This window comes from Jaculus jaculus, chromosome 8, assembly GCF_020740685.1.
Source record: "Jaculus jaculus isolate mJacJac1 chromosome 8, mJacJac1.mat.Y.cur, whole genome shotgun sequence".
NCBI lineage: Eukaryota > Metazoa > Chordata > Mammalia > Rodentia > Dipodidae > Jaculus > Jaculus jaculus.
This window is the reverse complement of record NC_059109.1, coordinates 13,551,273-13,578,076: the sequence shown is the minus strand read 5'-3', so window position 1 is coordinate 13,578,076 and position 26,804 is coordinate 13,551,273. Positions and strand designations below refer to the sequence as shown.

The 26,804-nt window shown below is 39.7% G+C and overlaps 1 protein-coding gene across 1 annotated transcript; it reads left to right on the top strand.

Moving 5' to 3' along the window:
* Nucleotides 1–4,655: 4,655 nt before the first annotated feature.
* Nucleotides 4,656–26,505, top strand: LOC101595971 (cysteine-rich secretory protein 3). The gene is made up of 8 exons (XM_004649443.2): nt 4,656–4,729; nt 14,436–14,509; nt 15,342–15,458; nt 16,463–16,550; nt 18,594–18,739; nt 19,303–19,397; nt 22,443–22,531; nt 25,255–26,505. Exons 1-8 carry the CDS (start codon nt 4,699–4,701, stop codon nt 25,380–25,382), a joined length of 768 nt encoding a protein of 255 aa, XP_004649500.2. The 5' UTR covers nt 4,656–4,698; the 3' UTR covers nt 25,383–26,505.
* Nucleotides 26,506–26,804: the final 299 nt, after the last annotated feature.

The following is a 26,804-nucleotide window of genomic DNA, read 5'->3' as shown; positions in this document are numbered from 1 at the left end:
TCAAGGCCAGCCTGAGACTACACAGTGAATTCCAGGTCAGCCTGAACTAAAGCAAGACCCAACCTTGAAAAAAAAAAAATTTTAAATAAAGTAAGAGAACAATGTAATGAAATAAATACACAATTTATCATTTCCTTAGAAATCAATTTCAGTACATAAAATTATAATTTTAAAGGACAAACCACCCAAATAATGACTCATTTATAAGCCACTAAGATGAACATAATTTTAATACTAATTCTGAAACACCTATGAGTCCTTGATTCCCTGGTGAGAGAACAGGGGCGCAGAGCAGTCATGTAGCATGACCACTTTTGGAGGGATAAATCTATAGGCACTTGCTCCCATAGGCACAGCACCTCTGAAGGTCTTAAGTCCAATTCCATCAAAGTCCAGCATTGGTAATCAGTGACTCAGTGGTATTTCTTACTCAGCCTGGGTGAGGGGTTGCTTGCAGACACGTGAAGACACCAAGACAGCCTTGGCATCAAGTCTCACCCCAGGATGAATGATGAACTGTGTAGATGGAGCTCCCCGTCCCTTGGTCTTTCGCCCTCTGTCTCACCCTGTGGGGGGGATGGAGTAGTAGAGCTCGTGCATCCCTGCACACAGCCAGCACGAGGGGGAACCTTAGTACCTCAGGTGAGGGTCTCATGGCCTGCCCACGCCCCTCCTTCTATGCGAGAGCATCAACAAACAACCCCGCATCTCTTGCAAGCAGTTGCAGCTATCTCTAACAAAGATGACAATACCTTTCCCCCTCAGAGGACACATCACAGAATAGTCCTTCAGTTACTAAAGTCACCCAGCAGTCTCCCATAGACCTTTACCTGGAGGGCTGGAGAGATTTCTCAATGGTTAAGGAGCTTGCCTGAAAAGCCTAAGGACCCGGGTCACATTCCCCAGTACCCACATAAATCCAGATGTACAAAGTGGCACACGCATCTGCAGTTCGTATGCCCATGCCCATTCTCATTCTGCCTCTCTCTCTCTCTCTCTCTCTCTCTCTCTCTCTCTCTCTCTCTCTCTCTCTCCCTCTGCTTACAAATAAATAAATAAAAGAATTGTACCTTGAATATTTAAATTTTTCATTAAATTATATTGGTTTTCTCTGATGACATGTAAGGGAAGAATGGGTTCTGATAAATACCCCTTGATTTAGAAATTCAATAAAACCAAATAAAAACCAGGATTGAAGGCTGGAGAGATGGCTTAGTTATTAAGGTGCTTGCCTGCAAAGCCTAAGGAGACCTACGTTTGATTCCCCAGTACCCATGTAAGCTAGATGCACAGAGTGGCACATGTGTCTGAAGTCCATTTGTGGTGGCTAGGGGCCCTGGTGAGCCCATTCCCTCTCTCTCTCTCTCTCTCTCTCTCTCTCTCTCTCTCTCTCTCTCTCTCTCTCTTTCCCCTTCTTTCTCTCTCTCTTTAAAAAAAGAAAATTAAATAGGATTGAGGAGTAATAATAGTAATTACATTTATGATCTTATGCCAAGCACTGTACCTTTAAATTATGTACTCACTATATATTTCATAGACACATTCTACATCTCTCAGTCACCCAAACAAATCTGTGATGTGAAAGTCCATAGAAAACTGAAATACATTAGAGTTCCCTGACACGACCATGTCCAATGAGCACACTATTAATCAGTTAGAACTACCGAGTTTACAACTTCAAAATGAAGGTCATAGAAAGCTGAGACATGGAAGACATATTACAGACTGGAATCCTGGCTACCTTTGCAGCAAAAAATAAGGTTGAATGATAGCACACAAATGCCAAAATGTCATTTTGTAGGTGCAAATCTGTCTTAGAATATATAGTTTGTTTTCTCCTGTTGGTTAGAATGTGCTGGACAAGGCTCTGGAATATAAGAATAATTGTGAGACATACTGTCTAACAGCAATGGCCCTATGAGATTCAATGGCATACTTCACTAAAAGATATTTGAAATTGATGTAGTATAGACATAGAAACAAACTATTGCCCATTTAACAGAGCTTAGGTAAAACAAGATTGAACATTTCCAATTCGATAATCAAGAAATGTGAGTTATAGCTGGGTGTGGTGGCACACGCCTTTAATCCTAGCACTCAGGAGACAGAGGTAGGAGGATCATCTCGAGTTTGAGGCCACCCTGAGACCACATAGTGAATTCCAGGTCAGCTTGAGCTAGAGTGAAACCTTACCTCGAAAAACCAAAAAGAAATGTGAGTTATAAAGAACTGACAATGACATACTATATGTCAGTGAAGAAAAGGTGACAGAAAGAAACTAGAAGAGATGAAGATCACTTGGTCACTTGTCTACATGTGTGTTATTATGTGGTCCATGGGGATAATATATTGTTATGTAGCTTAATGATAAAGGTATTGATGTTTACTCAATGAAATGCCTTGTATATTTTGGTTCATTTAATTTTTGTTAAGCATAATTTTTTTTAAGTGAATGAAATATGGCTGTTAAGTTAGAGTTCATTTTCCCTCTCGAAACCATTTCAAGACACCTCTTGTGGGAAGACCTCACAGAGGAACCTACAGAATTAATCAGCCTGCCTTTCATAAAGTTCACACAAAGTTCCACAGTCCACAAGTGGCAGGAGTTGCTTTGTCTAGTCACACAAGAGAGGCTCGCCACATGGGGATATGAGTTCGTGACTTCTTATCACATGGCAAGCAGCTGAAACACAGACTATTATTTTTTCACAATTAAATCAAACAGAATTTCCCATGTAAATATCAAAATATATAAACAGAAAAATAGTTGCCCAATGTACCTCAGTGCACAAATTAAGCTATTATTCATGATGCCAGAAATCTAGAACTTTTAAAAAATATGTATTTATTAATTAATTAATTAATTTAAGAGAAAAAGAGAGGGCTGGAGAGATGGCTTAGCGGTTAAGCGCTTGCCTGTGAAGCTGAAGGACCCCGGTTCGAGGCTCGGTTCCCCAGGTCCCACGTTAGCCAGATGCACAAGGGGGCGCACGCGTCTGGAGTTCGTTTGCAGAGGCTGGAAGCCCTGGCGCGCCCATTCTCTCTCTCCCTCTACCTGTCTTTCTCTCTGTGTCTGTCACTCTCAAATAAATAAATAAAAATTAAAAAAAAAAAAAGAGAAAAAGAGAGACAGAGACAGAGGGGGAGACAGGCAGAAAGAGAATGGGCACACCAGGACCTCTAGCCATATACATCTAGCTCTATGTGGGTACTGGGGAATTGAACCTGGGTCCTTTGACTTTGTAGGCAAGTGCCTTAACCACTAAGCAATCTCTACAGTCATAGACCTTTTTTTTTTTTTACACTATTTTACACAATGAGGCCACAAGGGCACAGGGAGCTCCTGGTTGCAGCCTTGCCCACACGAGCACATTCTCCACACAAAGATGATGATATGAGCATTAGATCCAAGGTACTTCAATCCAAGGATACGATTTATTTACAGAGAGCTCCTCTTTTACTTGTACTTGAAAAAAATACATATATATATATTTTTTTTTTTTTTAAGAGGTGATATGGGCTGGAGAGATGGCTCAGCATTAAGGCATTTGCCTGCAAAGCCAAAGGACCTTGGTTCGAGTCCCCAGGACCCACATAACCCAGATGCACAAGGGAGTGCATGCATCTGGAATTTGTTTGCAGTGGCTGGAGGCCCTGGTGCACCCATCCCCCCTCCCTCTTTGTCTCTCTCAAATAACTAAATAAAAATATATTTTTTAAAAAGAGGTGATGGAAGACATAGCAACAAAAATGGTATTTTTTTATGGTAAAATACACTGTGAGTTATTGGGCTGTAGAGATGGCTTAGCATTTAAAGTGCTTGGCTGTGAAACTGAAGGACCCACATTTGACTCTCCAGGTCCCACATAAGCCAGATGCACATGGTCATATGCATGCATATGGTCACACATGCACACAAGGTGGTGTACCATCTGGAGTTTGATTACAATGGCTAGAAGCCCTGGTGCACCAATTCTGTCTCTCACACTGTCTTTCATTAGAAGTACAGTTTGTTGGGCTTGCCTCGAAAAAAATAAAATGAAATAAAACTAAACCGGGTGTGGTGGTGCATGCCTTTAATCCCAGCACTCAGGAGGCAGAGGCAGGAGGATTGCTGTGAGTTTGAGGCCACCCTGAGAGTACAGAGTGAATTCCAGGTCAACCTGGGCTAGAGTGAAACCCTACCTCAAAAAAAAGAAAAGAAGAGAAAAAGGAAGCTATATTGGACATTCTAAAGCCTTGTGAAAGAATACCTTCATCCCTAGCCATCATGGTAAGAAAACCTTAAATTCTCTGGAGAACATAAAATCTATAAGCTCAGCCCTAGTTGTACAGAAGTAATCCCCAGAATCCTGATGTGATGGAAATGTTTGAGTTAAGATTTCCAAAGTAGTTATTGGCAAAATATGAATAAATCATAAGTCAATGAGCTCCAAAGATCAAAGGTATGTCATTAAAACTTAATAGTAGTTTGTTTTTGATAACCATATAAAGAATAACCAAACCATGTCCAAGCTTCAGTTAGACAATTTAGGAATGAAATCTGAGAGCATTCAAATGACAAACGGTGTGTCAAACCCTGTTGACCAAGACTTACTTGCCCAACCAGATTTTGCCAAATCAGGAAATAGATGGGGCATACATATAAGGCAGCTCTGACCTTCTCTCCTCCTTCACCTTCCTCCTTTCTGCAGATGAATGCATATTCCATCCTGCTTTGGAACCAACAGTGAGTGGCACTCTTGTCTTAAGATGAGTATCTTACAATTCCGATGCATTTTATATCATTTATCAGGGACAGAGTGAAATACTTAATAAATGCACTTACAGTATTCAAATCTCTACTGGTAATTTTATTGAGAATGACTATCAGTTTTTGAGTCAGGTAAAGCGAAATACGTAAGTAGGTCACGTATCCTAGGAAGTACTTTTAGAAAAATGTTAATTTTTTTCATTCTAAATTGGCAGTTATGTCTGCGCCTTCTGAAAATAGTCAAGACCTGTCATTCCTAGAACCATGGTTATATGTGTGCAGTATATTTTATTTCATCTACCTGTACATTTATACAAGGAGTTTTAGAATATGGATGTACTTGCCAATGATTTTAAATTGTTCCAAACATACTTATAGCAGTTACCTTGAGATATATATTATTTTACTGGTGATCAACAGAATGTTTAGTGCCATGAGATGTACTCAAAAAAAGAAAGAAAGAGAGAGAGAGAGAGGGAGAGAGAGAGAAAGAAAGAAAAGAAAGAAAGAGAGAGAGAGAGAGAGAGAGGGAGGGAGGGAGGGAGGGAGGGAGGGAGGGAGGAAGAAAGGAAGGAAGGAGGGAAGGAAGGAAGGAAGGGCCACTTATTTTTAATTCATAGAGAATCTACTCAGGCAGTTATATTATGTTATATATTAAATGTAATATTTGTTGTGTACAAATTTTATATGGGAAGAAAGTTCCACGGAGGACTTTATATTTGGTAGCAGACAAAAAATAATTCTGAGTAATATTTGGATAGCACCAATCTATTTCATATCAACAAGAAAGGGGTTCTATGCCACCAGAGGTAAGACTACTTCCAAAAAATATTATTTACTCATGTTTTCTTCCCTCGTGTTCAATGTCATTCAGGAAGGTCTTGGAATACTTACACTTCTGTCTGAAAAGCCTGGCACTGGTTCTTCGGCAAGTTAATATCTAAACTGAGCATGTCTGCCTGGCTGAGTAAACTTCTGAAGGCAGATCAAAAACAGTTAAGTTGATCACAAGTTCCCAGTCCGGGAGTTATGAGATGGTGAAGTATTGAGAGTCGAATTGTAGTCACAGAATTGAGGGAGCTGACGATTACAGTAAGTGCAAGCAAACTGCAAAAAAAGAGTGTCCAAGGTCTCAAGTAACGTAAAACAAACACAGCTCCGAGCCCCCAAGTAAAACAAAGAAGGGGTGTTTATTCCTGGGAAGAAACAAATAAATAATAGCATTTTTGGGTGTTAGGAAGGCTGCTTTCTTACTTGGTTTCCCAGATTTTGTTCATAATGGATTCTAGAAACTTTATAAATTATATATACTGACATAGGTAGCTTTCTATCTCAATAAAACATGATGGGATCAAAGAAATAAAAATGAATAAGAAGGGCGGGAGAGATTGCTCAGTGCTTAAGGTGCTTTCCTACAAAGCCTGAGGACCTGGGTTTGATTCCCCAGTACCCACATGAAGCCAGATGCAAAAGGGGGTGCATGTATCTGAAGTTTGCTTACAATGGCAAGTGGCCCATTCTTTCTTCTCTCTCTCTCATAAATACATACTTTTTTAAGTGTAGAGGAAATATTATATCTGAAGTTAGAAAGTATTAAATCAGGCAACTTGTGGTGCTGTGACTAGTTAAAATAGTGATTTTCCCTATAATACACACACTTCACACATGCACTGACATTTTAATGGCGTATTTTCTTGTATACATAATCCTTTTACTTCCTTGGCTTCAGAATAGAAGATGTGAAAGCCAAACAGTCTGGGTTTATCACTCAGTTCTCCAGCTTGAGTGCTTATGGCATTGCAGCATGATTAAATCTCTGATAAAAGGACTGCCTGTGGATAAGTTGGAATACTAAGTAATAGTACTTACCTAATGAGGCTCATAGAGAATGACATAGTTTGTCACACAGAACACATAACCATTGCATCTACTTATGTCTAGCAAAACTAGGGCAGGAGCTATGCCCCTGATATGCTCATGTAAATTATTTACACACTTAATCCATCTATATTGGCCTTTACAGGCAATGCTTAGAAAGGATCCAGCTTTATTTCTCTCCATATAAAGGATCAGTTTTCCCTAGCTTAAACATCAGTTCATCTTCTGACACTTTTTTAATTTTAGAGAGCAAGCAAGAGAGAGAGAGAATTGGCATGCCAGGGCCTCAGGCGCTGCGATCAAACTCCAGATGCTTGTGCCCCCTACTGCACCCATGAGACCTTGTGCTTGCCTCACCTTTGTGCATCCGCCTTAGGTCGGATCTGGAGAGAGATAGAACATGGGTTCTTAGGCTTCGCAGGCAAGAGCCTTAACCACGAAGCAATGCCTCCAGCCTCTCTGACAATTTTTAATTCTGCCTAGATTGCTCTGTCTCATTTTCCCATCACCACAACAGCCCACTGGCTTTTTCCTCTTGCTCTACTAACCTTACATTCATCAAGAAATGTAAATTCATCATAGTCACTGGTGTAGAAAGATGCCCCTGTTCATTCTTTGCTTAAAGCTACTCAGTTTTTCTAAAGGCAATCTGAATTTTAATTTTATTATAAATATCACCACATTAGTTTAATGAATATTAATCTTTTTATTTGTGGTAGCAACAGTTAAAAACACAAAGAAAACTCAAATTATGCAGATCTATTGTTGTGTCTTTTACTAGCATTTTAAATTTTTCTCCAAAAAAAAGGATTAGTATATTTTTGGTTGTTTCCTGGATACTTTATAGCTTTTGTTACTCGTGTGTGTGTGTGTGTGTGTGTGTGTGTGTGTGTTTTAATTTATTTCCTACTTGGCTCTTGAGGATATATAGCAATGGAATATTTTGAGTTGATAATCAATCTTAGCTTGATTGTGGTGTGTTATCTATAAAAGACTGCATTACTTTAAAACACTCAGTTTACCTCTTCACTTATAAGACTCACAAATTTCACAATACACATACACATACATTTACAGATTCCTGTGAAGGCTTTGATCAGGAACTCTCCAGAACTATATAAGTAGCAGCATTCATCATTGCTATTTTTGCTGTAAACATACAGTCTATCTTTGTTTGTATCCTGCCAAGCTTTCTACATGCTAGATTAACACTCCACTACTGTGCCAGATCCCTGGCCTAATTATATATTTTTTGCTACCAGATCACTGTTTTTGAAGCTATAGCTATGGATTGAAAATATCTGTGAAGCCTGTTCCTTTCAGTTTATTAATGTGATACGAGTTTTCTGAGATTGAATTATCCTTCCAACACTCGCATAATTACTTGATGATGGCATTGTAAATGTATTTTAATTGATGAGCTTCTTTGTCACCATTTTTGAATTTCATCTAAGAAACAGAACATATCCTTTATAGGCTCCTCTGTATTAGCCTAGGGTGGTTTGCTACATTGAAATGCCTGGAGGCGTCTTCCTCTTTATATGAAAGATTTACTTAGCTCACAGTTTGGAATGTTCCAGGTCATGGTGCTGGTATTAGCTCAGCTCTAGTACAAGCATTCTCCAATGTGTGCCATGATGGTTGGGTAGCAATGGTCAGTGCCCATTCAGCAGTGAGCAATCACATTCCCGGACCAGAGCTAGAGAGTTGGGCAACACCACGCTGGAGCCTGCATAACAACCCTGTCATGAGCACTGGCAAGGAATTGTAAGAGAACCGCTCTCACCTCTTCACTGGAGCCAGTGCTCTCAGACAATCTGAGGACCTCTTGGAGGTGACACCCTATCTCCAACACACCCCAGACAAAGGGTCCACACTCACAGCATGTAAACATTAGGGGCATTAAGCACCATGGAAATAGCAGCATTCAATCTGTTTTAGGAAGTGAACCCACTCTTGTGTGCCAAGCATGGCAGAACATGCCTATAATCCCAGCACTTGGGAGGTAGGGGGAGAAAGGTTCAAGGTTGTCTGTGGCTACATTGCAAGGCCAAAGCCATCCCAGGCTACATAACAGCCTGTCCCATAAGAAAGAGAAAGAAAGAAAGAAAGAAAGAAAGAAAGAAAGAAAGAAAGAAAGAAAGAAAGAAAGAAAGAAAGAAAGAAAGAAAGAAAGAAAGGAGGGAGGGAGGGAGGGAGGGAGGGAGGGAGGGAGGGAGGGAGGGAGGGAGGGAGGGAGGGAGGGAGGGGAAAAGAAAGACACTTGTTTCTACTTGCTGCCACTTCTTTAAAAAACATATTTATTTTTGACATTTTCACACATGTATATACTATATTTTGACCTTGTTCCTCCATGTTATCCTCTCTTATCTCCACTCCCATTAATACCCTTCTTTCCCATCAATCCCCATTTTTCTTTTATGCCTTGTCTTTAAATGCACTGAGTCAAATATTCCTGTGGCTTGCATGATCATGGGTGGAAAGTTACTTATGGTGGTTTGGGCAACTTATCAGTGGCTATACCACTCTTGAACCTGACTCCCCTTCTTTCAATAACCATTAGCTTTCAGAAGCTTCTCTGGGAGGTGTGATCTAACTGAGCTCCCCCCCCCCATCAAATAATTAGCTACTCTGGGAGGTGTGGGGTCTAATGGCCCTTTCTCCCATCAATGGTCGAATGATGTCAGACTCAGTCTTGTGCTGGAAACCACAGTTGTGAATTTAGGTGTGTAAGGGCCAAGTCCATCCAGAAGACAGTGTTTTACAGTCTCTTCACCAACCTCCTGATCTTGGATTCTTTCTGTCTCCCCTTCCAAGAGGTTCCTTGAGTCTTGGAAAGGGCAGTTTAGAAGCCCTGCTTGAGGCAAAGCACACAACAGTCATTTGTTCTCACTTTTAAATTAGCTCAAATACTGTCTCCAGGCACTATTTCATTTTCAAGTGTCACCTCAAGTAAGACTGGTAGCTGGTGAAAATTATTTGGATGAATTTCTAAAACAGACAAAGATAATAGTAAGTAACAGTAGATTCCTTTCTAAAGGAAATACAGATTAATAATTATAGAGTAAATTTTTTTAGCGGCTAGGAGAATTCACCAAGTAACCCTTTCTGCTTGATGTCAAAGGCGGGTTTTTACTGCCTCTACAAAATTAACATTAAAGAAATTAGAGAAACAAGGGGAAAAAAATGAAGTCCAAGAAACAGAAAGAACAAACGTTTAAGAATACATCATTTGTGGCCTATAGTAGTGGGTCTGCAAAGAAAGAGAGAGAGAGACAGACAGTGTGGAAGAGAGAGAGAAAGAGGGAGGCATCTGACGGCAGGAAGTAGTCTAAGGCAATAATGAGGGATGTGATGAAGTCTTTTAGTTCTGCTTTTTTCCCTAAGTACGCTTTTGCTTCCCTTTTATTGCAAAACTATTCAGCAACAGAACAAGTACTTATTCACAAAATCGACCATGTTAGGCAAGAAAGAAGTGCTTGTATAACTTCTAAATATTTTCATCAGTTAGTACACTGTGATATCATGTTACTTAAGAAAATAATGTCTTTTTTTTTTTTTTTTTTTTTTACTGTTGGTAGCACACTGGTCCTCCTAACATCAATGTGAGGGAAGTGTGATGCCACAGCTTAACTCTATGACAGACATAGTTCAGAAAGACAATTGCAATGACATAGTTGTAAACCACCAGTGTTTGATGCTGAAAATCTTTAAAATTCCTTACTTTGTCTTTTCTCTAAGCCCACATGAGGAATGACTAATACCTTGGGATGTCAATGTAGCTATATACAAAAAGGTTAAGCGGACACAAATGGGAGAAATGAGAACCTGCACATCCATGTGAAGATTGAACAGAAACAAATGCTGGCTGTGTGGACTTTAAACTCTTTTCACAAAGGATAAAATTGGTATTGCTAGAAATAGCCTGTGATTTCCTTTTCTTTTATTGGGGGGGGTGAGGGGAAACTTACAGCAATTCTTAAGCAAGTAGCTGTCCTTCGGGTTTATCACCAACCTCATCAGATGCAAAGCGTGACATGATCCAAGCAAGATAAAGACAGGAGACTGTCCTCAGTGCAGTCTGGGAGAAAGGGTACCTGGGAATGACGTCCCAGGTTGCGGTCCTCCAGGCAAGGTTCAGGAACTGTGAGGCCCAGGCGATCTGACCGGAGTCAGGTCCCACCAAAGGGTGGAGTTCATGGAAGCAGCAGTGGGCAAAAGTGGAAATTGCTCAGTGAGGACGGGAGGTTCTCGGGCGTGGCTGCCGTCTCTAGAAGAGGAAAGCGAGCCACAAACGGTACCTGCCACCCTCACTAGAGACAGGATGAGCGCGCTGGCAGGAAACAGGACCCGGGAGATGTCTGCAGCACAGGCCACTCGGGAGGAAAAATAAAATAAAACAAATCACCGAGGGATACTCACGGGTGTCACTGCTGAGGAAACAAGGCAGCAAAGATAGGCTGCAGAGGTGGCTTAGCGGTTAAGGCGCTTGCCAACAAAGCTAGAGGATCCCGGTTCGACTCTCCAGGACCCACGTTAGCCAGATGCACAAGGGGGCGCGTGCTTCTGGAGTTCATTTGCATTGGCTGGAGGCCCTGAAGCACCCATTTTCTCTCTCTCTCTCCCTCCCTCCCTCTGTCTCTCAAATAAATAAATAAATAAAAACATATATTTTTTTAAAAAGCCAGCAAAGATAGTAAAAATAGCTATGCAAATCCCAAGTCTTGTGTGTGTATACCAATTTTCATGCTCTCAAACTTCTTTTACATTACTTGTTTCCTAAAACCGTAGAAAAGTGCTATGGGGTGCCACCATTAATTAATTTTGAAAAGTAAAAAGGTTTCTAACTCCATATAGCTATTTAAAACTGATTTTGGTGCCAGGCGTGGTGGCGCACGCCTTTAATCCCAGCACTCTGGAGGCAGAGGTAGGAGGATCACTGTGAGTACAAGGCCACCCTGAGACTACATAGTGAATTCCAGGTCAGCCTGAGCCAGAGACCATACCTCGAAAAACAAAAACAAACAAAAAAATGATATTGGTAAAAGATCAGCAAAGAACAAACATTTCCCAAATTCTTAACATTGACAGTGATTATTTCCCCCTTATCATACGTGTATATGCCACTCCTTAGATCTTCTCAATACATGACCAGATGTCTCTATAATCCGAATTCTCTCCTTGCAACATTAATCTTACACGCTTGCTTAAACAAAATAAAATAATTGTCTCCTTTTTTCCTTTTAGTTCATTTGATGCTCCTTCCTGTCCCACAGTCTTACAAATAAACTATACCATTGTCAATGATTTCATTATTCCTGTTAGTGAAATCCTGGCAAAAGAGCTGAGCTTTCCAAGATAATGCTAAAACACTTTTTTAATATTATTTATGCTTTAGAGAGAGAGAAAAGAAAGCAGATGAAAGAGAGAGACAGAGAAAAAGAGAGAACGGTCACTCCAGACCCAGGTGCCACCTTGTGCATCTGGCTTATATGGGTACTGCAGAATCAAACCTGGATCCTTGGGCTTTGCAGCCAAGTGCCTTAACTGCTAAGCCATCTTTCCAGCTCCTAAGCCATTTTTTGAAAATATTTTTATTTCTTTGCAAGCAGAAAGATACAGACAGAGAGAGAAAAAGAAGGAGAGCATGCCAGGGCCTCCTGCCACTGCAAAGAGACTCCAGATACATATGCCACTTTGTGCATCTGACTTATGTGGGTCCTGGAGAATTGAACGTGGGTCGTTAGGCTTTTCCCACAAGCACCTTAACCATTGACCATTTTCTCCAGTCCTGAAACACTGTTTTTAAAAAATATTTTTATTTATTTATTTACTTGAGAGAGAGATAGGCAGAGAAAGACAAAGAGAGAGAGAGAGAGAGAATGAGCCTGCCAGGACCTCCAGCCACTGCAAATGAACTCCAGACATATGTGCTTCTGTGCATCTAGTTTATATGAACCTGAAGAGTCGAACTGGATTCTTTGGCTCTGCAGGCAAGCATCTTAACCACTAAGCCATCTCTCCAGCCCCCTAAAACACTTTTATAATTGCTATTTATTTAAGGAATATGATCCCATCAATATCAAAATTCCTATTCCAATTTCTTCCTTTGTATTAAATCTATAATAATTCTTAATTAGAGTGTTTTAGCATTTTATGAAGTTTATAATAGTGTCTAAAATGGGATGGGCTTTTAAATCCAGATAAGCATCTTAAGAAAATATTATATAAGCTCCCAAAGTAAAGGAAGTCTAATTTTTTTAATTTTGTATTTTTTATTTTTATTTACTTGAGAGACAAAGGGAGAGAGAAAGAAAGGCAAAGAGAGAGAGAGAGAGAGAGAGAGAGAGAGAGAGAAAGAAAATGGGTGCACCAGGGCCTCCAACCACTACAAACTCCAGATGCATGTGCCCCCTTGTGCATCTGGCTTACATGGGCCCTGAGGAATCAAAAAGGGATCTTTTGGCTTTGCAGGCAAATGCCTTGACTGCTAAGCCATCTCTCCAGCCCACAGAAGTCTAATTTTATGTTCATAGGACAACAGAAAAAAAAAAAACATAATGACTTTTTTGTTCTCATAAAGCTACCATATAGATATAGACTTTTATAACTAATCTACTCAATAAAAATATGTATCCCAATTTATTTAGATATTCCATTTCCCTATTGTTGGGTATGCAATGAACTTATAGCATATCTACTATTATATATAGCATCATGGTGAAAAATTTAAGATTTAAGAGTTTCAAGCCTGGTACTATGGATCAAGGTTTAAGAGCAAATAAACAAATTGCCTTCCCAGGCAAAGTTGTAAAGAGTGGTCTAAAACCATTAAAAAACTCAGTATAGTGGTGATGGCTGTATCCCAGCATATAGTACTCTGAGGCAAGAAGATTGTAAGTGAGGCAATCCTGAGCTATGGAGTGAGTTTATCATCTCAAAATAACTTGAAATTGATATTTTTAAAGCCCAAACAAATAGCATATCCTCTGTGTGTGTGTGTGTGTGTGTGTGTGTGTGTGTGTGTGTGTGTGTATTTACTTAGGGTTCTAAACATGTCAGCCAATGAGCCTGATCTTGACAGGTGAGACATGTCACATACTAAGTTCTAAATGAAATAACTGTTAATAAGGATGGATTTATAAGGTAGGCAGAGCTTAAAGTACCCAGCAAAAGTTAGTCTGCATAGAAGCCCTGTAATAGTAATTGCTGGGAACTGTTACTATACGCACAATAGAAAGAATACTTAAATTTAAAGAAAGGAGCTTTACCAGTCACAGAGTGGCAAAGGGAAGAAAATGGAGCTGCCCAGAGCTGCATTTTCAGGTGTGTGCTTGGGGGTTTCAGGCAAGCACTTTTCTTTCTTTCTTTTTTTAAATTAATTAATTAATTAGTTATGAGATACAGAGAGAGAGAGGCAGAGAGAGAGAGAGAATGGGCACGCCAGGGCCTCCAGCCACTGCAAACATACTCCAGATGCATGCACCACCTTGTGCATCTGGTCCTGGGGGATTAACCATTGACCATTCTCTCGAACCGGGGTCCTTGGGCTTCACAGGCAAGCGCTTAGCCTCTAAGCCATCTCTCCGGCCCTTCATTTCTTTCTTATTGCACCTACCGGAGGCACACTTCCAGAAGCTGATTTCGCTGCCATTCTGTTGGCACGGTAACATGTCTTCGCTAGTCACATTGTTAGTGAGCATGGGGTATGGAACTCACTACTTGCCCATACCGCCCATGTTATTCAGAAGTCCATCTAGTGAACAGTTGAATACAGGTCTTTCTTCCCTGTTTTGTTTTCCAGAAATGGCATCATCCCAAGTGCTGCTGTTCTTGGCCGCTGTGTTGCTTTCATCCTTTCCTGGCAAGGGGAACGGGGTATGGTTGAAGTTGACTCCCTTTGCAGAATAATCCAGGCAACCATGAAACATAGGAAGTTTCTAGATCAACCATCAGAAATGGAAAAGGGCTGGAGTGTCTGGTATATCTCAAAGTACTCAATGATAGCTCAGAGCAGGTAACAACTGAATCTGTGTTAAGTGTTGAATACTGGGTATGTAGAATGTCTGGATCAAGATAGGCATACATTTAAGATGCTTTGAAGTAATGCAGAAGAGGAGGTGCACACCTCATTAAAAAGTCAATGTTAATAACAAGGACATGTTGTTGTGATATAACACTTCAAAAATAAATATTGTTAATGTGGACCTTTTTATTTTCAATGTGGTCCCTCCAAAGTTAAAAATACATGGGATGCTTAAACTATATTTGCATTGGACAATGCAGGTCTTTGGTTTTGTATTGCATTAAGCCCCTCTTTTCTAAGAACTATTGATTTTATTTAATCCATTTCAATGTGCTCCCCATAGAAAATTAACATGGTTATATAATTTCAAATTAGGGTGGAAATGCTTGAAAACTAATATTGGCTTAAACTGAACCCTGTTTACAAATCACCTTTGTTACTTTGGCATTTTTCTTGCTTTTTTTGTTTGTTTGTTTGTTTGTTTGTTTTTGTTTCTGTTTTGTTTTGTTTTTGTTTTTGAGGTAGGCTCTTACTTTAGCCCAGGCTGACCTGGAACTCACTCTGTAGTCCCAGGCTGGTCTCGAACTCACAGCAACCTCTGCCCTATTCTTTGGAGCTAACCTGTCCGCTGTCACATGCAATCTTCAAATGCGCTAAAATGACGTTTACTTTACTTCCTTTTAGAATGAAGACATTGCGCCTCTGTCAACCACACTGAGGAAAGTTCAGCAGGAGATAGTAAACAAACACAATGCCCTGAGGAGATCCGTTTCTCCAAGTGCCAGCGACATGCTAAAGATGGTAAGAGGCCACAGCGCAGAGGCACGGGGTGGGCTGTGGTGCGACCAGAGAGATGAACGAACGCGCGGACATCTCTTAGGACTTGGTGGCTTCAGTCTGTCTGCTCTGGTCTGTCATCACATTTGAGTGGTGTCATGTTCAGAACGGAATTTATCACTTCCCTTTATCATAACAGTTAAGAAACCCCTCAAACAAGGTCCTGCCTGCCTATCCAGAGAGTGGTGTCCATTAATGGGTCTCCTTTTGTCCAGCAAGCTTTCTTTCTGCAATACATGGAATGCTCATTCTGAATAAAGGTCATTATGCCCCCCCCACCAGCCAAAAAAAGAAACCGCTCAAGTTTCTATAGCGATTTTCCTGACAATGACAGATCCAAACCCAAATCCTTGAACTCTGGCCTCCAGTGCAAAGCCATTGTGTTTGGAGTTCATAATCCTCTCTCTCTCCTGACAATGACACTTAATCAAAATAACATGCCAGGGCCGGGCGTGGTGGCGCACTCCTTTAATCCCAGCACTCGGGAGGCAGAGGTAGGAGGATTGCCATGAGTTCAAGGCCACCCTGAGACTACAGAGTTAATTCCAGGTCAGTCTGGACCAGAGTGAGACCCTACCTTGAAAAAAAATAAAATAAAATAATAATAATAATAACATGCCAGGTAAAATATCTGTTGATTGTGATGAACATTGAAAAGCACTTACAAGTTTTTATATATTTTTATTTGAGACAAAAAGAGGCAGAGAGAGAGAGTATGGGTACACCAGGGCTTCTTGTCACTGTAAACAAAGTCTAGATGCATATGTGCCACTTTGTGCATCTGGCTTTACGTGGGTACTGGGGAACTAAACCCAGGCCATCAGGGTTTGCAAGCAAGTGCCTTTGACCTCCGAGTCATCTCTCCAGCCCAATATCTACAATTTCGTGCTGATGTAAGCCAACCTTGTAAAGACGGGATGGTTTTGAAGTTTGACTTACACAGTTGCTATCTCCTTTCTGTCCTTTAGGAATGGAGCACTGAGTCCGCAGCAAGAGCCCAACAGTGGGCAAACCGGTGCACTTACGGACACAGCAACCGAGAGTTCAGGAAGATCAGTATGTAAACGGAGTCATTTGGTAGATTAATGGGCAAGTGAAATAATAAGGGCTCATTTATGATGTCGTGAAGAAAGTTACAAATCTTATGCTGCCTTTTAGAAGTTAAGTATCTCTGTGTGCCAAGACAGCTCTGAGAAGTACCGCCTTGTAATTCTTGAGCATTTCTAATTTTACAAAAATTGGTCACATTTGCATCTCTTATAACCACACCAAGAGAAAAGCAAGAAGTGGACTGCCGCTCTTTCCCTTTTAAAGATTAGAAAACTAGGCATCTAGAAGGAAAATGACTACTAAATATGGTTATGTAAAGGAAATTTGAGATTAGAATTTATATCTTTTAACAGAGCACATTTCATATCATGTAGCCTACTAGTATTTTAGAAACTTTTTATTTTTAAAAACTGTATTTACTTATTTACATGTGTGTATGGATGGATGTGCCAGGGTTGTTTGCTGCTGCAAACAAATGCCAGATGCTTGTGCCACTTTTTTGCCCATCTGGCTTCATATGGATGGCTTGGGGAGAAAACACAGGCAGGCAGGCTTCGAAAGTAAGTGCTTTTAACAACTGAGCCACTTTCCTAGCCGCCTTTCGCCCCGCCCCCATTTTTTAACTTTATCAAATATATTTAATTTGGCCAAATAGTTTCTCATGTTTCTCAAAAACCACCTTGAATATTTGTACTTAGGCTTACTATTTCCTTTATAATTTCTGGAGGATGATGGAGCTCTTTCTACGTAGCTCACTCAAGCTGCCCTCAAAATTATTGTCCTCCAATTTCCATTTCCTAAGTGTTGAGATTAGAAATGTGAGCCATCATACCCATCTCATTCTTAAGTTTTGATAACAGCCAGTTTTACACGTTTGGAGTTCCTGAAAGACATAGTCTATTGAATTAAATATAAACTATGAGGCAATCCTTACCTCAGTAAATATGAAAATAATGACATAAAATGCATAAAAATAAAATGTAGTGTAAAATGTTTTATTTTATTATGAAAATTATGGTGTCTACACTAATTTGAAACTAATATTACCTGAAGTTAATGTTACCTTATTTTGAAAGTAGGGCTCTGCTTATTTCTATTTTTTTAATTTTTTCATTTTGTTTTATCTTTATTTATTTATTTGAGAGTGAGAGCGAGAGAGAGGGAGAGAGAGGAAGAGAGAGGGAATGGGCATGCCAGGGCTTCTAGCACTGCAAACAAACTCCATGCGCTCCGTCATGCATCTGGCTAAAGTGGGTCCCAGGGAATTGAGCCTCGAAGCGGGGTCCTTAGGCTTCACAGGCAAGTGCTTAACCGCTAAGCCATCTCTTCAGCCCTTATTTCTATTTTTTGATAGTACAATGATAAGATTATAAAGAAGGGTTCCTATATTTAGCCAAAGATTCAAAGAATTGCTTACTTGTAGAGTTTGAAGAAAAAGATACTGAAATGTTTCTGGGCTGGAAGTCAAGTTTTTCCCAATTCTTGGTGGATATTATAATTGACTGATTAAGAAGAGACCCGTTAACTTGAAAATACTGCTCCCTCTGACTTTGTTTTCTTTATGCTTATGATTTCTAACAATCGACTATAAAAGCTTTTCAAGGTTTACATCAAACAGTAATCATATGTTCACACCTAATGATTTCTAGTGAACGTGGGCTAAAGCAGGAGAAAAGTTAATGGAGCTGTCTTTCTTGTCCCTAAAGATGACAAAATAAAGCTGAATACAGAGGAAACATGCACATGGGAAGAAGAATAGATTTTTAAGGGGAAAAATACTTCGGTGATATAGAAATCAACACATTACATGCATCATCTGCCCACGTGTGTGTTGGGCTCAAGGCATACTATTGTGCTGATGGTTCAAAGGCTTACAGCAGTCTATGCATTAACCAACCCTGACCGTGAGCACTGTAATTGATGAGCAGGATTTGTATTGTGTATTCGTGTGTGTGTGTGTGTGTGTGTGTGTGTGCGTGTGCGTGCGTGCACAGGATGGCTAGTGAGTGTTTTTATTGCTTTTCTAATACATGGTCTGTTTCTCCTTAGATATAAGCTGTGGTGAAAACCTCTATATGTCAAGTCGCCCCATCCCGTGGTCCCAAGCAATCCAAAGCTGGTATGATGAACATAACAATTTTGAGTACGCTGTAGGGCCAAAGCCAACTAATGCAGTAGTTGGACATTATACTCAGGTAAGGAGATAAAGAAATGAAAAGCTCTCTCTGGAGTGCTTGAGAAATGAATTATTTTCAAAGTTTTATTCTACAGGTGAATTTTGGCAAAGGCCTTGTTTACTTTGTTTATGAGTTTGGGTCTCACTACGTAGCCCCGGCTAACTGAATTTACTATCCCACTGACACAGCCTTCCGAGGGCTGCGATCGTAGGAACCACTTGCTGACCCAGGCGGGAGATCTTGAGAGGATATAAAATAATTTTGACAGTTTGGGGGTACTTGAGCCATCATCTTCCAGTAGTCTTCCAGATCTTTGTAAGGAAGTGTACTTGATTTTTTTTTTCTAATAGACTGAATGAATAAAGGAGTGAAATGCATGGAAATGTAGTGCTTTAAGGTTTATGGGTTTGATTTAGTAACTTAAGTACACCCAAAATAAGTGTAACAATGTTCAGTGTTTTCAGTTATGTCATGTCCCACTGTTTTTTGTTGTTGTTGTTGTTGTTGTTGTTGTTTGTTTTTGTTGTTTTGAGTTTGCTTCCTTTCTAAAATAAGTCCGTTTCTCCACTTATGCTGTGAAGATTGTTTGGAACACATCTTTCCGTGTAGGATGTGCTATCGCTTACTGTCCTCAACAGTTTTTAAAGTTCTTCATGGTTTGCCATTACTGCCCTGCGTGAGTATGCACTTCCTGTAATGCCAGATAAAATTTAGTATTTTAATTAGCCTATGGCAAGGCAGGTTATATTTTAGAAAATGAAAGAGAAATGTAATGTTCAAAGTTGTGTGTATTTTAAAACTATTTTTTGTTTGATTTTTATTTATTTATTTGAGAGCAACAGACAGAGGAAGAGGCAGATAGAGAGAGAGAATGGGCACGTCAGGGCCTCCAGCCACTGCAAAAGAACTCCAGACGCGTGCGCCCCCTTGTGCAGCTGGCTAACGTGGGTCCTGGGCGATCGAGCCTCGAACCCGGGTCCTTAGGCTTCACAGGCAAGCAATAGCTGCTAAGCCATCTCTCCAGCCCAAAGTTGTATATATTGAACCAATTTTAGAAAAGACAAACTTCTCAGTTTTAAGAATAGTATTCTGACATTTTTTTTCCTTTTGTCTAAAATGATCAAGATGGCTATTTCCTGCAGCCAGAATTACACAGTAGTGTAGGGGATTTTTTTTTTTTTTTTTAGAATTACATGATTCGTTCCTGTTAAGTTTTCATGCTAGAAAGAAAATACTTGATGTCAAATGAAGTAAGGCAGCAAATGGAGAAATGGTGAAGGCCACAAGCTGATAACGTCAGCCCTTTCAGCCAGAGCCCTGCTTCTGCTTACCTAAGTTGCTACTTTATACCTTTAAGGAATGATTAAGTCTTGGCCATGAAAGGCTTTTCGAAAGGTCCTTACTGTTCAAACAGCCAAAAAAGATGACATCTTAGCCCTTTGTTTCACAGTTTTTCCTTAGAAAAACAGAGATTTTTTTTTTCCTTAGAAAAAAAAAGAGATTTTACTACAAAATCTCTGAAAAACCCATCCATCAAGATCCTGTTTTAGAGCCAGAAAATAGCAATGTGTTTGAGTTCCAAAACCATCCTATCAGCACACTGAACATATATTCATCATCTATTTGTTAGCTTTAATTTACTATCTTTTTGAATGCCCGAAGAACTCACTGTTAGGAGAATAGAGTCTCGCCAAAACAAAGTTCCTAAATGACTTTATTTCAAGCTGTAGGTATCCCGGGTTGTGTGGAATCCAGTTCGATAAGTAAAGCATTCCAAGACATCTATGAGCAAGACTCTTGTCAGCGTGAACTAGAGAGGACTGAAAGAGCCCAGGAGACTCTCTCCACCTGTCTGGTCAGGAGAGGGCCACCTGGAGTCTGGAATCTGGAATGACAGCCCAGTGAATAGTTAAGAAAGCTGATAAGGAAACTTCCACAACACTTGACTTCCCAAGTCTCACCAATACTTGAGGAAGAATTAGGTAGCTTTATGTTCATGCAGTCAAGCCAGAGAGAGGCCCAAAGAGAGATCAAGAGATTATAGAGAGGGTTCCCAGCTGGGCAAGATGACTGCTCATTTCTCCTCACCTGACCCTCAGGGTCCTAGTACCCCATGACCTCATCTCCCTCATTCTGATGCTGTCTGAATATAGGAGAGATTTTTGTTATCCCTTCATTCTCTTCCTGAATTCCCCTAAAATAAAAGTCCCTTTCACGTTTTCCTGCATTCCCAGGCTCAGCTTCCAGCATAGGCTATCAGGCCACTTGGGTGTCCATCCCTCTCCCCTGAATAAAACTCCCCTGAATAAATGTAATGATTTGTAATCTGTCCATCTCAGTCTATTTTAATTCTTTGTTAAAACAGATAAAAACACAAAAATTTGGAGTTCATAAATTTGTCCTAAACAAAAAAATAAAACTATTTCATGCTCACGCTCAAAGGACTATACTGTTTGTGTAGAGATGGAAATTTAGCTGCAAGGCCTTGGGCACTCGCTTCAATTAGTACAATGGGGAATATGATTTCCTTGTATTTTCAGGTGATAATAAATAACAAGGTGGTAATTACAATGAAGCACAGATTAGTCACTGTAAGACCAGTATGTGCTTCAGATAGACTTTTCTTTTCCTAACAAACAGTCTCCTTTTTTATAATAAAAATCTCTCACCTATACAGCACCATTGGATAATCCCAAACCTTCTCCAAAACAACCCTCTCTTTCAGAAATATACAACTAAAAATTTGGAATATCACCACCCCTTTTGACAGGAGCTAAACTTGCTCTGATATGACAGGCATTAAGACATTTGCTCATTTCTAATTTAAATATTACATTTTATGTTAATTATAGTCTTTCGATGGCCCTATCCTCTCCCCCAGCAGTGCCTGCAGCCACTCTCAGAGATATAGCTAACCCAATATCAGCATCAAGTGCTACATTGTCTTAGCAGTTTGACTAGGTTTATTGAGAAGGGGTTGTTGTTATATTCATATATATCTAAAACTTTACATTCCACCCTATTTCATTACTCAGGTTCTAAGATTATGTTCATGGCAGAGAGTTGAATATATCTTCTTTAGTGTTGAGCTCTCCACAGCCTCTTAATTTTCTGCTTTGATGAGTTTGGAGTCCCCTCAGTCTCCAGCACCATCTCCCTGGAAGAGGTAGTCAGGCTAGCTCTGAGAGTAACACCCAGCTTTAGTATACTGCTTCCTCTGCACTTTTTTCCTGAGACCTGGAAGATGTGAAAGAGATGATTCCTCTCATGCTGGGCAGCTGGCTTTCTTTTTTTTTTTTTTTTTTTTTTTGGTGAGAGAACATTGAGAAAGAGGAGGTGGAAAGAATGTAAGGTGGAAAGGTGCACCCTGAGACACTGCCCCCCCTCACAGAGACTGGCTGGTGCATTTCATGACCCCACAGTGAACACCAATAACCCCACTGAGGTGGAATGGGGGCACAGGAGAAGGATCATAAGGATATAACTAGATAGGAATATGGCCAACTTGCAAATATGTTCATATATTAAAGTTCTCAATAGGTAAATTATTTGTTTATTTTGCATTGCTATCTGAATAGTCTTAGGAAATGTCAGTTTGGAGTTATTTGACATAATTAAAAACTTTACTATGTAAGAATGCATATATATTTAGGAATACCTTTTAATTTCAGATTGTAAGCAGAAACAAAACATGTTTGACATTTTGAATTTCACATTTCAGTGGCAATCAGTTGAGAAGACTATATAGACCTTACACCAAAGGAGAACCTTGTGCCAAGTGTCCTAATCACTGTGATAATGGGCTCTGCAGTAAGTTTTACTAACTTAATAAAATAGCTTGACATTTCCTTTTAGGAATTAGGAAGTATTTTTTTTTTCTAGGAAGTATTTTTGAAGGAATGCAACTCAGGGATAACTTTTTGCAAAATACAAAAAATATTTACTTAACAAAATGCTTTCAGGTACAAATTGTATGTTGTTCAGAATCTATGTACTAATTACTCACAATGAAAAACATACTACATTATGCATAGAAACCTCTATAATCACCATACACATGGAAATATACTGACTCTATTACTACTGGAATGTATAAAAATGTTTCTGTGGAAATAACTCAATATAATTGTGAAGTTTCTTATCCTTGAGGCTAATGAGATAATCAAATTGGCCAAACAGACACAAATCTAACAATCTGAGAGAATAGAACATGTTATCCACATATACCAATGAGTTTCACACAGTCAGTTATGCAACTCTTCCATATTGTCATTAGAATTATTAACTTTAATAACAAATTACCCTTTTTGTTTTCTAGAAAATTTTATATGCAATTTTTAAAGTCAAATTTCTATATGGTGTTAGTTCATGTAAATTTCAAATATTCCATCACTGAAAGGGAGTACAATATATCACATCTGTCTCATATTCAGTATTATTATGAATATAAATAAAAGCATAAAGACTGGCCAACCACAGTGGTGCTTGTCTGTAATCCCAATGCTCTGAAGGCAGAGGGAGGAAGATCATGAGTTCAAGCCCAGCTTGGATTGCATGTCCAGTTCAAGGTTACCCTGGGCTCAGTACAACTCAGCAAAAGAAAAGAAGATATGTTTATCTGGAATATGGAATCAAATCCTTACGAACAGTCCTTCAGAAATTCTCTGGGGTTTTAGCTCTCACATGAAGCTCCTGGATGAACTTAACTGTTCATACAGCTACACCTCAAAACAGTGCTGATACCAAAAACACAAACGAAAGAAGAGATGGCCAAGCAGTCACCGCGCTGCTGAGCTCATAGGCTGAGGAGCCTGTCCTGTTAGTGCGTGTAGAGTCAACGGGACAATCTTACACAAAAGGGGCAAGATCAAAATTGTGGCTTTGCTTCTGCTTGTTTCATATATGTTTAATTTTGAGATAGGTCCTCATTATGTAGCTCTGCCTGGTCTCAAATCCAAATCTCCCGCGTCCACCAAGTGCTGGGAGAATTGTGTTGTATCAAAAGCTCCTGGGAAAAAAAAAAAAAAAGAAATGTAAAGAAAAAAAGGGAGGAGAGCCAGGAAGGTGATAAGTTTCAACAATAAATGGACATTTTGCTGTATTAGTGCAAAAGTTATAAAAAGGAATAGATTCCACAGAGAGGAAGAAAGTGGGATAATAATCAGTCTATGTTACCAGTGCTTGTTCAGTGCTGATAAAAAAGAGAGAGGGAAGGAGAGAGCTAGGAAGAGAGGGAGTGAGGAAGGGAGGGAAGGGGAGAGAGAGAAGAAATAGGAGGAGGACGAAGAAAAGGAGGGAGAGAAGGGGCTGGGCATGGTGGTGCATGGGCCCACCGCAGAGCTTTGCAGAAGGATCAGTAAATGAGTTCGAAGGCAGCCTGGGAAACATAGTGAGACCCTGCCTCAGTAAACAATTCAAAAATGTACCGAAAATTTTTTTCTACTTTCATTTTGAATTTTGTAGTAGTTGAGGGTGTCATTTCTCTGAGGCTGGGTGAACTGAATATAGGTTCCTGGGGGAGTAGATATCAGTGACATGGCAAGCGTATAGGTAGAGTAATGAGCTTAGGATGCGATACTGTGAGGTTGTGACCAATGAGAGACACTAAAGTAGTGACATTTTTACATTTATAAAGTTGTTTCCCCAGAACATGACCTACTCCTTTGTGGTAACAGGTAACAGCAGAGTAGCTCTGAGTAACAAAACTGGCTGTAATGAAGTGTCCACATTTTCCATGTTACATACACAAGCCCCACTAGGGGCATTGGCTGTGGAGTACTTGAAATGTAATTAGTGCTGATGAATATCTAAAATCTGAACTTTAAGTTGACATTTTAGTAAACACATGTGCAGTAGATGTCATTTTGCATATTTCTAGAGAGATTCACATAAGTTAATTTTACTCACCTTTTGGGGGCAAAGAAGAAATGTCAATTCAACTTCAAAACATTTTGAAAGGGCCAGAGAGATGGCTTAGTGATCAAGGCGCTTGCCTACAAAGCCAAAGGACCCAGTTTCAATTCCTCAGGAACCATGTAAGCCAGATTCACAAGGTGGAGCATGTGTCTGGAATTCATTTGCAGTAGCTGGAGGTCCTGGCATGCCCATTCACTCCTTCTCACTCTCGCTCTCTCTCTCTCTCTCTCTCTCTCTCTCCCTCCCTCTCAATTAAATAAATAAATAATAAATTTAAAAAATTATTTTAAAAAATTTTGAAAGGCTCTAATATAAAAAGAAGCAATGGCTTCATCATTGAGTTTGACTAGGAGACATCATGCACCTCTGAAGACATGAAATAGCGCCCTTTGGGGTATCTTCATAGTAGAATGTTTACCTAGCACATGTGAAACCTTGGCTCAACTCACACACAAACACACACACACAAACATAAAGTAGTCATCATACGGTTGATATGTCATAATAATTTGGATTCATTTTCTCTCAATTCCCTTCTCATTTACACTGAATTCATTATGTCACTGTTATGGTGGAAAATAATGATGACATGGTGAATTTATTTGTTTTTCTTTCAGCCAATTCTTGTGATAAAGAAGATGTATATTCTAACTGTTCAGATTTGAAAAAATCACTATCCTGTGACAATACAATGGTCAAAGAAAGCTGCAAGGCCACCTGCAATTGTGAAGACAAAATTCATTAAATACCCAGTACTCATGAGCAGGGCTACCTGAAGACAAACCTCATCACCTACTTTGCAGGAAATATTCTATCAGGAAATTACACATATGATAACTCCAGTGATTCCAAACAGCAAAGAATTTTTTTCTTCTATATTTTCTCATTTTATTGAAACCAATTACATACAAAGAGTAGAGATTTAGTCACAAAAACCCTATGACAATACCTTTGGACTTTGACATATGACAAGTTTGATGAATTTTTTGTTGTTGTTTATTTTCAAGGTAAGGTCTCACTCTAGCTCAGGCTGACCTGGAATTCACTACATAGTCTCAGGGTGGCCTCAAACTCATGGTGATCCTCCTATCTGCCTCCTGAGTGCTGGGATTAAAGGTGTGCACCACCATGCCCAGCTTAAATTTGATGAATTTTCTAAGCTCAAGATCATGTAAGTTGCATTTCCCTATAACCAAGGCTCCTAAAAGTCCAGTCATAAAATGAGAATCATTTTTCCAGATCCAATGAAGTAAAAGAACATGAGATCATGTTGCTGTCACAGTTATCTTTCCTCATTCTACCTAAGGAGTATCTCCCAGTAAGTGTTTACCTACGCAGTCTCTAATTTCTTCTTGCCGTTCCCTCTTTTTTCCACTCATTGGAATCTCCTTCCAGCAATTAAGTTGGATATGTTATTTCTGAAATAACCCCCACTCTTATGTCTATATCAACAAAGATCCAAGTCCTCACTGGCATAACTTTACAGTAGATAAGGTTCACATCTTCCTCTCAAACCTCCCTTTTATAAAGATAAATCTTCCAGAAAAATTCAACAGAATATATGTATACACTCTCCCCCTGACAATTTAGAACTGAGCATCTTCTCTTGTGACTCTGCACTGGGGTTAGTAACTGACTTTCAGAGCCAATCGACAGAAAGAGAAAAATTCGTCACTTCATAATGGAGAGACCTCACAAATGTGGTTTTAACTTAGTGAATCGATTCCAGTCTCCAATTATGATTTTAACTGTCTGCTTTTCAAATTCCTTACTAAAATGCAACTCAAGGAACATGTTTTTTTACTCAGTGTGCCTGCCCTGAAAGCTTGATCCCCTGGTAGAAAATAAAACCTAATCTAAGCAACATACTAATCTCTCCTAGTACTTGTTTGAACTCATGATCGTTATGTTTGTAAGAATACAATACTGGGGCTGGAGGGATGGCTTAGCAGTTAAGGCCTTTGTCTGTAAAGCCAAAGGACCCAGGTTCAAATCCCCAGGACCCACATAAGCCTGATGCATGAGTGGGGCACATGCGCCTGGAGTTCATTTGTAGTGGCTGGAGCCCTGGCGCACCCATTCTCTCTCTCTCTCTCTCTCTCTCTCTCTCTCTCTCTCTCTCTCTCTCTCTCCCTGTTTCTCTGTCAAATAAATAAATAAATAAAAA

Coding starts and splice junctions, on each gene's coding strand:
- LOC101595971 (XM_004649443.2), top strand. CDS start 4,699: ATGCATATTCCATCCTGCTTTGGAACCAACA. Junction 4,730..14,435: donor ATCCTGCTTTGGAACCAACA/GTGAGTGGCACT, acceptor TTTGTTTTCCAG/AAATGGCATCATCCCAAGTG. Junction 16,551..18,593: donor CCGAGAGTTCAGGAAGATCA/GTATGTAAACGG, acceptor GTTTCTCCTTAG/ATATAAGCTGTGGTGAAAAC.